The sequence below is a fragment of the Grampus griseus genome (genome assembly GCF_964374135.1).
Source record: "Grampus griseus genome assembly, chromosome: 9".
NCBI classification, from domain to species: domain Eukaryota; kingdom Metazoa; phylum Chordata; class Mammalia; order Artiodactyla; family Delphinidae; genus Grampus; species Grampus griseus.
The window spans coordinates 53,901,935-53,919,281 of NC_139003.1; the positions used below are offsets into that span (position 1 = coordinate 53,901,935).

The 17,347-nt window shown below is 40.2% G+C and overlaps 1 protein-coding gene across 1 annotated transcript; it reads left to right on the forward strand.

Moving 5' to 3' along the window:
• Positions 1-1,631: 1,631 nt before the first annotated feature.
• CLDN12 (claudin 12) lies at positions 1,632-12,181 on the forward strand. Its single transcript, XM_082661963.1, has 3 exons — positions 1,632-1,680; positions 3,366-3,452; positions 8,906-12,181. The coding sequence occupies exon 3, from the start codon at positions 8,939-8,941 to the stop codon at positions 9,671-9,673; it is 735 nt and encodes a 244-aa protein (XP_082518089.1). The 5' UTR covers positions 1,632-1,680; positions 3,366-3,452; positions 8,906-8,938; the 3' UTR covers positions 9,674-12,181.
• Positions 12,182-17,347: the final 5,166 nt, after the last annotated feature.

Sequence of the window (17,347 nt, forward strand, 5' to 3'; positions counted from 1 at the left end):
AGATAATAAATTTGTGGTGTTTTATAAGCCACTGAGTTTGTGGTAATTTGTTGAAGCAGCAATAGGAAACTAATAGAATAAATGAGAATCTTCGTAGAATTTTGGAGATGAACGGTATATTGCAGTGAACTTGGAAGCCAGGATTGTTAATTGCTCAAAGTCTTACCTAAAGTACTTCTGAGAATGATATTCCAACATTCTAGTCCCACTAGGGCATGTAAGTATTTCACTTCATCTTTTCCATACCAAAGGCAGGCTAAACATAGACCTGAACTTGATCAATAAGTCTAAAAATAGGGTTGTCTTCCCTTCCTTTTATAGCTTTAAAAAAACATATTATCGACTACATATACATCTCAGCTAAAGTCTGCTAACAAGGTAGTCATCAATGACTGGGAAATAAATTATAAAATGATTTTGTACACAGTTATTTGATTCAATTCAGTTTTATAGATTAGAGAACTGAAGTTAAGAGCAAAGAATCCTGTGTCATATCGTCATCATCCATCTGCTATTGCCAGAGCTGGCCTGGAGCCCAGAGCCTTTTTGTACCCAGAGATCCTTTTACCACCCAATGCTGTCCCTCTTTCTCATTGTTACATCTCTAGGTCTGGCTTTGGGATCGGATTGCTTCTGGCCTTAAATCACCTTACATCCTCTGAAGCAGTATGGAAGATGAGAAAGTGGTAGCAATGCAGAGATAGTAGCCTTTTTCATTACTAACACATAGTCCCGTTACTAGAGCAACACAAAAATGTCAAATGGAAATAGCAAATATGTAAAGTCCTTATTGTGTGTTAGACACGTATACTGTCTATGTATAGTAACTCATTTAATCCTCACCATAGTTTCCGATATAAATACATTATTATTACAGATGAGATCCTGTGCTACAAAGAGGTTATTTAACTTGGCCAAGGTCATACAGCGGCAGAGTGGGATAGGGATGGATGCCATCCTTTACTTTCATTTAAAACTATGATACTTTCTCTCAAACTTTTTATTTTGAAAATGTTCAAAGGTACAGAGAATTTGAATAGTACAATGAACACCCGTATACTTACTCTCTCTAGATTTAACGGTTATCAATATTTACCACATTTACTTTATCTCCATTTATGTGTATGTGTGATCATGACACTTCAGCATCTGCCCAGGGCAAGGCCACCTCCAAATATGCCTCAATGGCATATTGATTGTTTTGAATTAAAGTTACTTGAGAAACAGCAGGTGGAAAAAAAAATGATATAAAAACAAAAAAACACTCTGACCCTCCCTCCCCCTTTCCCACGGAAAGTGGTAAATAAATCATTTAGTGGGAAATATTTACTTGGGGACCCAACTCAAAACTATTTTTAGTTTTGTTTCCTTTAACTGTTTTTTAGACCTGTAACACAAATCTGGACGGAACTGAAGGTGCTAGAGGAATGGTGGAGGTGGGAAGCGGAGCAGAGGGCGGGCGGTGGTCCCGGGATATTGCCTGGGACTGCCGGCCCAGTGGATTTTGGGAATTGTAGTCTCCCAGTCATCCAGGCCGTGCTGGTTTAGGGAACCTGACTACGAGTCCCAGAAGCCTCCGGTGTGGCTCACTGGGAACGCACTTCCTGGGACGCGGAGAGGTAGACGCTCTAAGGGCTTCCTCAGAGTGGGCGAGTAAAATGCTCTGGGTGTGAGAAACAGGTAGGTCCGGTCAAGAATGTTCCAATTTCTGGGTCTTTTGCATAAGTAGCTGAGGATTTTGTGTAAGGTTGCTTAAACGACGGGAGTCATTTAGCCTTGAAAAATGCTGACCACATTTGCGGACGTGAACACTGAGTGAGGAGGTATTTGGTAGAGCTCTAAAAAATTATTTTGGACCCAGGAGTATGAAAATGTCTAGGTGTCTGGTCGGGGCAGCCAGGGGCTTGGGGCTTGCCTGGCCGGGTGTGCGGTGTGGAGCTGCAGGTTGCTATTTTTGAATCAGCAGCTCATGCTGGTTGTGTAATGATGACCTGTTCACTGTTCAACCCACTCAGTGTTGCAGAGATGGGTTTTTCTGAGAGCGTTCATGGTCACTGTTGCGGTCTCTTTCCATTGGTTCTAACCTGGAAAGCTCTTTTTTTTTTCCTCTCTCTTTTTTTCTGCTCGCTCTGGTGCTCCTGAGGACACAGCTCAAAGGGAGTGAGAGGAGGGTGTGGGGGAGGGGAGGCTTCTCTGGAAGCTTGATTTGCTTTCCTCTGAAGCCCAAGTTCTGTGTTACAGGCTTTGCAAGAGGCTAGTCATGACATTAGAAAGCCAGACTTGGTGACCCCACTTAAAAATGATTGCTCAGAAATCCTGTTGTGTGTTTTCTATTGTAAAAATGATTTCACTTAACTTTGGATTGAGCAGTTGTGCTTGAAACCAACCCAGACATACATCTGGAAAAGAGAAGAACAAAAACAAAAGCAAAAAAAACCCCTGATTGACATCACTTCTGTGCAGACTGTTGGGAACATCATTCTACTTAATGGGCGTAGTAGGGCTAGTGATACAGCCTTAACCCAGGAAGTTTTCAGGTGTTTACAAGTTTTCCTTCTCATCCTCCTATTTGAGGTAAATAGTATTTGAAGATGAAGTTGTTGATGCTTAAGAAAGATATATGGAAACGTTTAAATGGCGGGTTGAGCTATTGGTGGAGCTATAAACTCAAAAAAACATTCTAGATGCAAATCTTAGTAGGCACAGTGCGAATCAGCTTGGACTAGTTTTGTTGTCAGTATCCTTTTTAAAGGTATTAAAGAAACATCATGGGAGCTTCCCTGGTGGCGCAGTGGTTGAGAGTCTGTCTGCCAATGCAGGGGACACGAGTTCGTGCCCCGGTCCGGGAAGATCCCACATGCCGCGGAGCAGCTGGACCCGTGAGCCATGGCCGCTGAGCCTGCGCCTCCGGAGCCTGTGCTCCGCAACGGGAGAGGCCACAACAGTGAGAGGCCCACGTACCGCAAAAAAAAAAAAAAAACATCATGAATGTCTTTTATGCCAAGACAACTAATCACACAGTGTTTCACTGGCCCTCCATTCTTTCACTATAGTCATGAAAGGATCTAAAAAATTCATTAAATATTGATCATTTCCAGGATAGTAAAGTGACTTTTATCCTTATTTTTCCTATCTTCTCGAATCACAAAATGAGGGTTAATTTTTTCTTCTGTATCTCACATATAGATATTGTGTGAATTTAAGAATAAACTGCCTTTTTTTTTAACTCATTGACCACCTTTTTTGGTTTAAGATTTCATTGATTTCAGATGATTGCTAATTATTTCTCCTAATGCTCTGTGAATTCAAATTGAGTTTTTAAACTAGTACCATTTTAATCTGAAGTACTTTTCCTATTTCTTTAGGTCCAGATCATCTGTGCTGTGTGTTCAGATGTGCATATATTTCTTCTAAGTTGATTAAAGTTTTAGAACTATCAAGTACCTCAAAGAGTAAGTACATTCCTTGATTATATCTCTTCCTTTTGCTACCATATATCAGATGACACTTTTTTCTCTTGTTTAACAAAATAAAGTTATAGGACAGACCTCCATTGCAAGTGCTATGTTGATGATCTACAGTTTCTAAGAAAACCCAAATTGCGGTAGAAGGGACTGCTAGTGTTACTACCAAGGATTAATGTAGCTGCTATCACAGATGTATTCTTACGTAGCTATTCCTTAGAATTGTTCCTGAAACAATACAATAATGGATCTGGGGCTTCCCTGGTGGCGCAGTGGTTGAGAGTCCGCCTGCCCATGCAGGGGACACGGGTTCGTGCCCCGGTCCGGGAAGATCCCACATGCCGCAGAGCGGCTGGGCCCGTGAGCCATGGCCGCTGAGCCTGCGCGTCCGGAGCCTGTGCTCCACAACGGGAGAGGCCACAACAGTGAGAGGCCCGCGTACCAAAAAAATAATAATAATAATAGTGGATCTGGTAATTCTTTAAGCTCTTAGCCACTATTCCTGCTCCAGACTTCTTTGAACTCTATTCCAAACCACAGGAAAGATATTCTTTTGAAAATATTTTTATTTGAAATATCTTTGATAACCTTTAATTGTGTACAAAAATTTATCCGTCTACTTCTCTGCAAGTCATTGTGGAACAGTTATATGACAAATGTGAAGTGGGTGTTTTGAACAGAGTTCTTGTCTGATTTGGTCAGTAACTACTCTCAAAGAGAATGCTCTCAGATAAACCTACCAATAATCATTACAGACTTAAATTCCTGACCCTATTCTGCTTTACAAAGGGCTTTACTATTTATGATCTCACAGCTACCTTGAGGGACATTTGAGAAATTTAAGATGCAGAGGACATAGGTGACTTTCCCAGTTTGCAAATAGTAGTTTATGACTGGCATACCAGTCTTGGGGTTGCCTGGGTTACAATACCAAGCTGCCTCCCAGATGGAAGCAGCAAGCTGACACATCTGTATGTACAACCCAGCTCAAGACTGTCAGCCAGCTAGTGTTCATGGGTGCTCCTCAGATTGTTAAACTGTGTTCTTAGCCTTGCACATTTGCTGCAGTCGCTAATAAGGGGTTTTCATATGGCAAAAAGATATTTTTTTCCTCATTGGGAAAAATATTTTAAAGAGGAAATAAAAATATAATAAATTGTTTAACTTTGATAAGCAAATATTAATTTGATATATGAACCAGTCTTAGTGGCAAGGGGCAAATCCCGTATGTAACATACCTGTTAAGTTGAAAACATGAGAATCAACAGAGCCATAATTGATCGAATCTCTAACCACTGTGGAAGTTAACCAGTGTTGCCAAACTTAGATATGTGTTTCTACAAGCACAGACTGTATATAAATACCTGGGAATGGCCTCATCTTTCTTGGGAAGTTTCTGGGGGAAGAAAATGAACTTTATTTTTAAAAATGAGAGGCTTTGGCCAATAAAGAATGGAGAGCAGGGGCACATTCTAGAAGCAGTTTGAAGGCTTCAACACACAGAGTATGAATGAATGAAATGAGTGGAACTGATCCTAGAGCAAATTTTTAACTTTCTGTGTCCTGACCATACTCACATGGACCTTCCATTTGTTTGTTTGTTCATTCATTCAACAAATAATTGAGTGCCTTCTATGTGCCAGTGTTGGACACAGTGAAAAAAACAGAAGGCTCTCTGTCCTGAAATTTACAGTCTGGTGAGGAAGATAAACACTGAGCAGGGAATATAAGTATAATCACTGCTACCAAAGAAAAAGTACGAAGGTGTAACTAGGGGCAGGCGGAAGGTGAAGGGTGCGGGAAGAGAGAGGAGGTTTAGGGTCAGACTCCCTGGAAACCAGAAAGATGAGTACGAGTTAGCTAAGCAAAGAATAGGATGGGATTAAGAAAGTTCTAGGAGGAAAAACAGCATGAGAAAAAGCCCTTAGCCAAATTGAAAAACAAAATTTGAGAAGTTAAAGGAAAAGCAGTATGGCTGCATAGACTGTAATATGTAAGGTGGGAGAATGACACAATAAGGAGATTGAGAATCTGGCAGGAACCAAATGGTGGGATTTAAAACTTTGGAAACTATGGGAAAGATTTAAAACTTTATTCTGAGGAAGCTATTCAATAGGAAGCTATTGAATGGTAAGAAATGTAGTGAAACGATCAGATTTGCATTTGAAAAAATTATACCAGATTCGAAATTAATTGGTATAGCTCTAAGAGTCAGCATTATCTTTCAGTTTTAAATCACTAAACATATTCCTTTTCCCAACTATCCCTATAAAATTGTTACTTCATCCCTCTAGTGAGATATGCCACTTACCATCAAATCATACATATGTGGAGTTAAGAGCAGGATATAAAAAGTACAGCAGCCAAAGAAAGTTACAAAGAGCAAGGACATGAATTCCAGCACTGAGACTGAAATTTAGTTAAATAGAGGTTAATAGTATTTCCCTTCTGAGAAATGCCATGGAATACTTGCTGGACTGTTGGGCTTCCCTGGTGGCACAGTGGTTGAGAGTCCGCCTGTTGATGCAGGGGACACGGGTTTGTGCCCCGGTCTGGGAAGATCCCACATGCCATGGAGCGGCTAGGCCCGTGAGCTGTGGCCGCTGAGCCTGCGCGTCTGGAGACTGTGCTCCGTAACGGGAGAGGCCACGACAGTGAGAGGCCCGCGTACCGCAAAAAAATAAATAAATAAAAAATAAAATAAAATAGGACTGTTCGTTAGTCTCTGGGATCTGAGCTAAGAATACTTCAGCAGACACAAGTTCAGGGGACTGATATAACACTTGTATTGATTTGATGCAGGATAAATTTGAACATACTTGATACTGAAATAGATACTATTGACCCACCTCTGTTTATTAGTGTCATTTGATAGTCTGTAGGCTAAGAACTACAGAAATTATTTATCAATAACAAAGTCATTCATACTGATCTTGTTTCTCATTTCATTTGCGTTGTAGGAATTAGGGGTACAGGGCAGCTTGATTGAAGAAATCTCAATTACATTGATACTCCAAGTATTTGTCCCCTACCTCTGAAAGCAGGAAGGAATTGTGATTGGGTTAGGACTTTGTATGGGTTATGTGAAGGAGTTCTGAAGCTTTGAAAGAAACTGGGGGAACCTTTTTCCTTACGTCTTCACAACATTGATTAAATCTTCATTCTCTTTTATTGCTCAGTTTTTCTCTAACACTGAATGATACATTTTTATGAACAGGTATCTTATTGGGTCACTTTGCTTCATACCTAACAATAATCACTTGACATGTAATAATCAGACATCTCTTTCATTATCAGCATTTTGAGTTCTTATAAAACAGCATATTTTTTCCCTCAGTCTGACTGTTGACACACTGGGGCAAGGTCCAGATCTTAATGGCCTCAGTGTCCCTCTAGGGCCTAACAGTGTTTTGCATGTGCTAGATACTCAGTAAATACCTGTTGAATGAATGATTGCTTAGTAATGGCTACTTCCTTGTCCAGTTCTACGTCATTAATAGCCTACCTTTGTGAGTTGCTGTGGCCTTGGGTCGGGGCCCAGTATTTATTTATTCACATATTCCTAAAATGACTCTTGTGCCAGGCACTGTGCAGGTTACTTACAGTATACTGGGGGGACAGGCGAATGAGCAGAAGCCAACAGGAAGCTGGATTCTAGAGACTGACAACAGTAGTGGCATTTTCCAGGGTAAACATCCTCAAACTTGCACCAGAGTTTCCATTGTTGGACTAAGGTGGTCGGTTGGTTGCTAAAATTAAGCATTTAAAATTTGCAGGAAAAAAAAAATTAGGACCATAATTCCTCTGTTTGAAGTATTTTCATCCATAACATTTTCTTAAACAATTACTACTTTTGGTGATATTGACAGAAGACAACATGATAAACAAGTAGTAAACTAAGAACAGAGAAACTTAGAACTAGTTATGCTTAACTTGAGGACTTTAAAAAATGGTCACTTGTGCTTAAACTCTGATTTTTATATTGTACACTTATATATATGTGTGTGTATAGGTATGTACACATATGTGTATGTTTTCTGCTAGTAAAATTATTCCTAGTTCATGTGATTGCATTAAATATATAGTAAATTAAAATAGTCTGTTCTGTTGTCTCATAGGAGGCATGATGGAAGGCAGAGAAAATACATTTGAGAGGTGTTTGGAGAGTGAGTTTCAAACTCTTGAATAAGTAAAGCTGAATAATATACTGGTTTTTATAATTTGTCATATACAGAAAAAGAACACAGCCTTTTAATTTGAGATGAAAGGCCTGGCTACTTTTTTTCTTCTTCCTTATAATAGCATTAATAGAGATAGGTTGTCATTACTTCAGAAATCTCTGTGTTCATTTTATATGAGCAGTAATAGTAGACTAACCAATCGTAGTATATTAGTATAATAACCAATAACCAATAGTTTAATAACCTGAAATGCATGCCCGTCATCTTGAACCAGTCAGGAAGTAGATGAGTAGAATAATTTCAGGGACCTTTGTTCTCTCTTTTTCGTTTGAGTAACTCATTGGAGAGGAGTCTATTTATGTTTTGTGATTTTCTGGTATGCCTGGTATATAGGAATGAGATGTTTGCTTTTTTTAAATTTAACGTTTATTCAACAGATGTTCTTTGAACTGCTCCAGGATGCCAGGCACTGAGCTGATCACTGAGTGCTAAGAAGTAGTTAACGCTTGCATCACACTTATAAGGCGCCAGATGTAACTTTAAGCATTTGACATTATATTAACTCATTGAATACTTAGAAAACCCTGTGAGGTAGGCACAGTTACTTTTCCCATTTTACAGATGAGGAAAATGAGGCACACAGAAGTATTGTTGTTGACCCAAGGTGACTTTGGTCACTTGGCTAGTAAGTGAGTAATTGCGGATTGGAACCCAAGCAGTCTGGCTCAGAGTCTGCCCTCAACCACTCTGCTGCCCTGTAGTGCTTCTTTCCCTATGCCTTTGTCTTTTATGCTGGTCTCATTTTACATTTGCGTGAGCATTTGAAGCCGAATTTGTGTTGTTTGTAGTTGAGGGTTGATGAGTGCTTTGACCCTATATATTTGAGTGTCTGACACATCAAAGTGCTTGATACGTGGTTGTCGAATGAGTGATTTTGGACAACTGAGAGAATTCCTGATGCGACATTAAGAGAATCTGAAATTCTTTTGGTTGTTCCTCTGATTCACTGTGTAGAAAAATACTCATGTGTGAAGACTTTAGTTGCTATATGACCCAGGCAGTAGTAAGCGATCGTGTGTGTGTGCAGCTGTGCTCTGAGGTCGCATGCATGTGTGCTTATATACATTCATATTGTACATGGAGGGGAGACAAGGGACAGAATTTCCCTGTTTGCATTGATGTCATTGGTTGTGTTTCCAGTCAGCACCATGCTCTCCTATTGTCCCCTCATGATTTGTCCTCTTGTGTGTCACCCCCTAGTCTGACTGGCAGCACTGCACAAGCCTGCCTGCCATGGGCTGTCGGGATGTCCATGCAGCCACGGTCCTCTCCTTCCTGTGTGGAATCGCCTCGGTAGCAGGCCTCTTTGCGGGGACTCTGCTTCCCAACTGGAGAAAATTACGACTGATCACGTTCAACAGAAATGAGAAGAACCTGACTGTTTACACAGGCCTGTGGGTGAAGTGTGCCCGGTACGACGGGGGCAATGACTGCCTGATGTACGACACCACTTGGTACTCATCAGTTGACCAGCTGGACCTGCGGGTCCTCCAGTTTGCCCTGCCCCTCAGCATCCTGATTGCAATGGGGGCCCTGCTGCTCTGCCTGATTGGAATGTGTAACACCGCCTTCAGGTCCTCGGTGCCCAACATCAAACTGGCCAAGTGTCTGGTCAATAGTGCCGGCTGCCATCTGGTGGCCGGGCTGCTGTTTTTCCTGGCAGGAACTGTGAGCCTCTCCCCATCCATCTGGGTCATCTTTTATAACATCCATCTGAACAGGAAGTTCGAGCCAGTCTTTATGTTTGACTATGCAGTGTATGTCACTATTGCTAGTGCTGGGGGCTTGTTTACGACTTCCCTTCTACTGTTTATTTGGTACTGTGCATGCAAATCTTTGCCTTCTCCTTTCTGGCAACCGCTGTACTCCCATCCTCCCAGTATGCATACATATTCACAGCCCTATTCAGCACGCTCCCGTCTCTCTGCCATAGAAATCGACATTCCGGTAGTTTCACACAGCACCTAGCGGGGAAATAGTTGCTAAAGAAAACTTGTAGCCTCACATTTCCCTTGTGCAAGGAGCTATTTTGGACCTATATACATTTTCCTTTGATCACAGTCAGTGAAGCCAAATTAGTATGTCTTAGTAGGATGAAGTGCTGCTAGTTTTTATGAAAAGTACAATATTTAAATGTGAATCATTCCTTTTATCTTCTTATGCTAGAAGGATTTTTAACCTCCAGGTTGATATCTGCTCAGTTATTTCAGTGGAAAGGACCTGTGTCTCAATTGAGGTGATTTAGAGCAACACAGTAAAAAATGATTGCTAAGAGAAGCTCTTATAAGCGATCCTTATGAGTATTTCAGAATGTGTTTTGTCCTTTTGCTATAATACCTTAAATTGGGAAAAAAGGGCAATTTCAAAATAAAAATTTTTTTTCAGGTAAGGGTAATATTTTAACAGTAGCCAGTCTACCAGCTTAGGCTGTAACTTTTCTTACTTCTTTCTCGGGGCAAAATGTATTGAATAGAGTTCGGTATTTTGAAGATGACTTTCTTTTGTGAGTTCTTATCTTCTACCTCATGCCTGTGTTTAAAAATAAAATGTATTTTAAGTGATGTCAGAGAGAATAAACCTAACATTTAAAATATCTATTAGTATGGATAACATTTAACATAATTTTAAAAGTTAATAGTTCTATAAGTTGTATTATTAAATTGTGCCATGCGATGGATTGGTGCTTCCTCTGAGGCAGAAAAACTTTTCCCCAGATATCATCCACCAAGTGGTACTCATGCCCACGTATAATCTCTTAGTGACTAAGAGAAAGAAATAAAGAGGCCCGAGTGGTTAGTTCTCCTTTAGACAGTGGTAGGGGACAAGCATCTGTTCTTCAGTGACAACATCAGAGATTCATTCTGGTGACTGCCTTTTGGGTGATGGGTGAAGTGAGGCATGACTTCACCATGACTGCATTCACCCTTGATTCAGTTCCTGCCCCCATCACTGATTATTTCCTTGCGGATATATCTTTGCCCAACACTTTACTAGGTGCTATAGAGGATACATGCAAAGAATGAGATCTGGTCCCATCTACTAAGAAATTTTAATTTAATAGAGAAGATCAAACTGTTATCTGACAATTAGGGAACAGTCTGACTTCAGTGACAGCTGTCTTCACTTCTCAGTCATTGATCTAGGAATATATTTCACCCAGAGACATGGCTTTCTGGCAGACAGGCTTATTGTACAATACCAGCAATATTTAGAACCCAGAAATTCAGTTTGTTAGATCCTTTAGAGCACCTACATTAGCCTAGACACTGTAATAACGTGATATCAGATTCATAAGAATGGATGGGCAAAAGTGGTAAAGATTAAATTGTTCCCTTTTCACCTCTGAAAGTATGACGATGTATTAAAGAGGGAGGAATATTTAAAATCTCTCTTCTAATGGGGTAACATTTAGAGGAAACCATGTTAACGCCGAGATGAATGCTTAGAAATTCAGGGATATTGGGTGTTTACCCTTACGAATTTGAGCTGTTTATTTGATGTAATTTGCTACACATTAGTGCTATGTTCATGGGGATTTTGTTCTATTACCCATTACAAAATTCACAGACAGCTAGTTGCATGGCTAACAGATTATTGTGCCTCTTTTGCAAATCTGAGTATGCTTCTGGTACTTCTGTGGATGTAAATGGTACTTTTGTTTCTAATTACAAACACTAGTTTATGTATATAGCAAGTAAATACAGTTGTATAATTTTTAAATGCCATCAGTTGAAAGCACGCAAAACTATGGTTTTCTTAGCTATAGCTTCTGATTTCCTTCAGTTCTTTTAATTCTTCTCAGATATAGCTGAGTCTTGATCATTCCAAGACAGCGGCAGGTAGAATTTTGAGATTAATATTAATTTCCCCCTTTGCTAATTAATTTCTGTCCCCTCTCTCACTGAAGTTGTCCAAAAGTGTCAAGAGTTCTACCATTCTTTGTATAAACAATGTTAAAAGCAGACTCAGCCATTAATATTCTAGACAGTTTTTAGTCCATGGGATCATGTATATAAAATGTTAAACTTTTCCTGTAAGAATCTTTCGGATTCTTTTCATAATCTGTAGCCTCTAATTAGTATTTATTATAGATTCACTTGGCAAAAGAAACAGTTGTTTCCCTTATTGTCGTTAATATTTCAGATTTGCTATCAGGAGCTATTCTTCAAAGCCATCAAAGGAAATCAAGTATTTATCATTCTTTTTAATAACTTTTGAGCATTCATCAGTCTATCATTGTGATGCGGGATATCTTTTTTTGTTGTTACAAGTCTCTTAATGTTAAAGGCCTTTTACAGAAGTTTGGAAAACCTTAAATGTAGTATGATCCACCAGATCTGGTTTATCCAACCATGGGAGAAAACAAAACCCTGAACTTACTTTACTTGTAAATAAATATACACTATAATAGATAATATGTTTGCTGTAAACTGCAATGTAAAACCTCCATAAAACTGCACTGTACTTGATGTTTATTAAAAGATGTATTTTTACAAGTTTCTGTTTCTATCCTCATTTCGTCAGTGCTTTAAGTTGAAGTATTTCGAGAAATGTTTCTCAAATATGTGCAAAATGAAAAAGACAGCACCACTTAAAGCCCTGTAGAATAGCAATTGGAACAGAATTGGAAAACTTGGCATTATTATCTCAGGAGCATCAGGACCCTTCATTTCTAAGAGTGGTCTTAGGAGTTTACTGGACTATTTCAACATTCCACAAAAAAAACACCAAATAAAGTCAAATGTGCCAGACTTGCCTCATCAATGGAGTGTTTCAGCGATCTGTGATCTTGGAGATTGGGATTTCTCAGATGGTTAAGTGGCAGATCTTTCCTTATTCTTCAGAACCTGAGGTTAACAGGAAAAGCAGTCCTAACAGGTAAGTCACCTCAGAATTTCTGGAGCCTGGAATGAGCTCTTAGTTTTCTGCCTCCTGGTGAGAGCATTCACAAGCACTCCTCACTGAACCCAAGGCTCTCTGGTGGGACATTAGATGCCAGAGCCGTACGTTGCACTGGAAGTCCAAAGCTGCTTCAAGCTGGCTATCCCCATAGCTGATTATACTAACGTACCACAGTCCGGAGTCTGCCCCTTGGTTGCACAGTCTCACTGAGGGTGGCTGAAATGCTAGAGAAACTCTTCATGCTAACCAAATTCACAAGAGACTGATTTACCAACCAGAAGTGAGAAATATAGATGCCTTGCAACCACTATCCAAGACCAGTGTTTTAAAAATACACCCTACACAGAGCTCCTTGGAGAAAGGACTGATTCTACTCTTGTGGTAGGGAAAGTACAAGATTAGCCCAGCGTCTTCCATAAAGAAAATGGTCAAAGAATGATGGGGATTTACCCAATTGCACAGAAGCCGGCTTAAAGAGGTTCCCACTGGCCAAATCTGGGACAGTCTGAGCATCAAAATAAATAATAGTAATGGGTTATAATCCATTGAATAAAGCAAAAATCCATGCATCCCTACTGATACAAATGGGAAGAAAGAAAAGTTGTTTCTTACAGTAAAATACCAAATAATAAATATGGAAAAATAGATGGAGTTGGGAAGACATCAATAGAATTGAAACTAGTTGATGAAAGTTTGATGAGAAAGAGGATATTTACATTGTCTCAAAATACTGCTCCACAAATTACTAATTTCGGAGGGAAAAGTAGTAACTTTATTAGTGGATAAACTTGGCAGACGCAGCCTTAACCAAGTGATTAAATTTATCACCAGTACAACAAACCAACACCATGCACCTTCTAATATGATGCAACAAGAAGGTCAGATCATTGCTTTTGTGGTGTTTCCATTAAAAGTACATAGCTTGAGACTAATCTTGAGGAAACGTGCAGTTTGTCAGTTCCACTTTTACTTTTTGCCTCCTTTTCTACCTCTCCTGATCTCAGACCTCTTCATTTTAATAGAAAAGCATAAAACCTTACAGTCTAAGTTGTCTCTAAAATATTTCCTACAGTAACTCTTTTAGGAGAGAATTTGAAGAGCTTGTGTCAGGTTTCTCTGGGAAAAAAGAGGAAAGGTCCTTGCAGAAGAGATGTAAATCAAAGTGACAGAACCACAGGACTCATGGGATCTTAATTAGCTGTGCCGTTTCATTGCTTAGCAGTATCTTCAGTCCTGAAGTATACTGATAGGTTAGCCTAAGGGCTATCTCCCCTTCTTTCCCCTCCCCTACACTGGAGTAACCTTTCTAGGAGAAGGTCATTCTCCCTGTCCCTGGTGGGTGTCTCACCACCCTCCAGCCCAGGAAGGTTCTCTGTCAGTGACATAGCATGCCAGAGCCCTTTAAAACCTCACCGCAGGACTGTGGAACTCAGAGAGAAAAAGCAAAACTATAGCCTGCCTAATAGTCATATCCAAATCTGCTATTAACAGGAAATTTGGGTTTGTTTTAATTTGTTTGGAAATATTCCAGCTTTCCAGACTGTTCTGTGAAACAAATCCTTCAGCAAATTTTGACGAAGAAAATGAGATGGTGAATGAGGAGAGAAATTTTTTCTTATTTTGTATGAAAAACCCAGTATGACTGGGTCCTGTTAGCAGGAATATAGTAATCATGATTTTGAGTGGTCCTTGTTCATTAAAATTCTCTATAGAAAAAAAATATAGATTCATGTCTCCAGGGTTTTGCTTTATAGAAAAAAGTTAACAGCTTCTCATTAAGAGAAAAGGCATTATTGATACTTCAACTGCTTTATATATTGTGGCCTTGCTCCAAGATTCACTCTTTAACAGTTTGAAAGGGTACTTCTAGTAAATAAATCCAGATAATTCATTTAAATTTAAAAATAATTTTTTGCCTCTCTCCCCATGTCCCTTTTCTTGTCCTCACTCTCAGGCTAATGCTGTGTTCTGGACAGTCCAGGTGGGGAGTTTAGCACCAGGAGGTTTCTGCAGATAGTGGGGACCCCGGGTCCTGGCAGTCCCCCTCTGGGGTGAGCAGGCGCCTAGGAAGCCTGTCTTTCCCTTTGCTAGCCACGTGAATGAGGGCTTTGGCTCATGTTCTGACCTGCTAACTTGCTCCTGGCTGCTTCTGCTTTAACAGCTCGAAGGTAGCAGTGGATGCTGGAGCCCGGTTGTACTGGCCGGTTGTGCACATCTCTTCCCAACTCCTCGCCCAATGACATCATGTTGGTAGTTTGAAATTGGCCATGGTGGAAGTATTGATGCCACAGAAATTGGCAAATGCTACAAGTTAGAGTTTGGGTTTTTTTTCCTTTTTTTTTTTTCTTTCCTCTCTCCCTCCCTCCCTCCCTCCCTGCCCTCCTCTCCTGGGAAACTGGGAATTATAGCAACTGCTGAGAGCTGTAAAACCTTATCTGTGATAAAGGGACTCTCTGAAATAGACTTTTAATCTACCTCCAGTATTGCTCTATGTCCCTCCCCACCACCAACCCATCCTGTACACAGACAACAGAAGGAACCTAATGAATGCAAGTATGACCTAGTCTCCCCTCTACTTAAAATAATTCAGCAATTACCTCTCAGAACAGAGTCTAAACTCTTGTTTTAAGTCTGAGTGGTAGGTCTTGTGCAGTAGAACAGGTAAGAGTACATCAAAGAATATAGAGCCAGGAAAAACAAACTGCCTGGCATAGCACAGCCACACAAGTTATCGAGAAAGAGACTTTTTTCACTGTGTCCACAGCTGATCAGACTTCTAGCAATTATTGACACAATATCTCACAAGTGTAATGTGTAACAATGCAAATTCAAGAATAAATAATAGGGAATATCCCTTCTCAGGGATCTCTAGATTGGTTACATAGCTTATTCAAGGAATTTCTCTTTCCTGTATGGCATGATGAATGTGATAGCTAGCCTTTAAGATGGCCCCCAATGATCCCTGCTTCCTGGTATTCATATCCTTATGCAGTCCTATCCCACACTGAACAGGGCTGACATGTGTTACCAATAAAATTTTGCAGAAATGATAGTCTGTGACTTCTGAGGTTATAGGTCATAAAAGATGTTGTAGCTTCTGCCTCTCTATCTTGGATCACTTGCTCTGAGGGGAAGCCAGCTGCCATGTTGTGAGGACATACGCAGCCCTATGGCTAATTTAGGAAGAACCAAAGCCTCCTACCAACAGCCAGTACCAGTTTGCCAGCCATGTAAGAAAGCCATGTTGGAAGCAGATTTCAGATCACTGCAGCCCTGGCCAACATCTTGACTGCAACCTGATTGAAGGATCCCAAGCCAGAAACACCCAGCCAAGCTGCCCCCAACTTCCTGACCCACACACCCTGTGTGAAATAATGCTTATTGTTGTTTTAAGATGCTGTGTTTGGGGGGCAATTTGTTATACAGCAATAGATGACTAATACAAAGAGCATAAAGCAAATGCAGGGGGGCAATCTTGAGGAATATTTGTTTTTATGCTATGAGGAGGTATTGTGAGATTTCCTTGCTCCATATCAGAAAAAAATCTCTCTCATGATCCCAGATTCCCTTGGAAAGTGCTGAATATTTTTTGCCAAAATGTGGTAAAAGAGCCTAATCTGAAGTGTGTATGTTGGGGGTGGGAGGTGAGAAAGATCTGAGCTTAGATTGGGAGCAGAGTTCTAATTGTGGTAAGGTTATAAGTGACTGCCTTTGCTGTCAGGGAAATAAACTGAAGAGTAAACATTCATGGAGTTTGGAATAGATGTTAAATGCACTTACAGTCAATCTGATATACATAGTGGTTATGTTGTTCTCTGGTTACCAGGAACAACTAAACCATACCTGTAAAAAAATCATTTGTTTTTATCTAACTGTCCAATTATTTCTGGGGTCAGCCCTTCAGGAAGAACATAAAACTGATAGTTTCCTAGGTAGATGAGGAAATAGCTGATTCTTAGACTCATTAGGCTGTTGAGTTGACAAGTAATACCTCCCTTTGGTAGAACAAATAACAAGATAAAAGCCTGTGGCAGCAATTGTGAGATAAGCGTTGGGAGAGGGAAGCTGAATTGTATTGATATTTCAGTGCAGTAAAGTTAATCTGATTGCTTTCCTAACACTTGGCCTGTAAAGGGGGCAAGCTAGGTGGCTTAGGATGCCCAGAGGGCAGGAGCCTAAGGACACTGAGCTCCTTGGTTGGGGAATAAAAAAGATTCATAGGAGAAAATGAGACCCGGGTTGGGGATGGTGGGCGGCAGTGGATGGCTCGGCAATGGAAAGCATCAGAAGCCAACTTTCCCTACTCTTTTTAGGTTGCTTCTCTCCCCACCCAGCCTGTACAACTTGTCAGGCACTAAGGTGGAGAAAGCCATTAATGCTAAAGTGGAGTAGGGAGAGACTAGTAAATTCCCCCCCACCCCCCGGGTGGAACCGCAATGCCAGTGGAATTAAACTAGCTTTGACAAGGAACAGAGCAAGAATTAAGGAAGCCCTAACACCTTGTGGTAAATGAGAATTATCTATAGTTCAGCTCAAGTGAAATTCTTGCTTTTAGAAGTGATACCATGAAAGAGTGATGAACAGAAATTCAGTTTATTCAGAGAACAAAAGTATGTGATTGTTAAGGAAGTAAAGGAATCAAAGTTTAAGATGTTCCAAAAAGAAAAATGGCAAAGAAAAAAGAAAAATCATCTTTACTTAGAAAGCCTGCTATTGTCAGTCACTTATCAAGAGACTGGC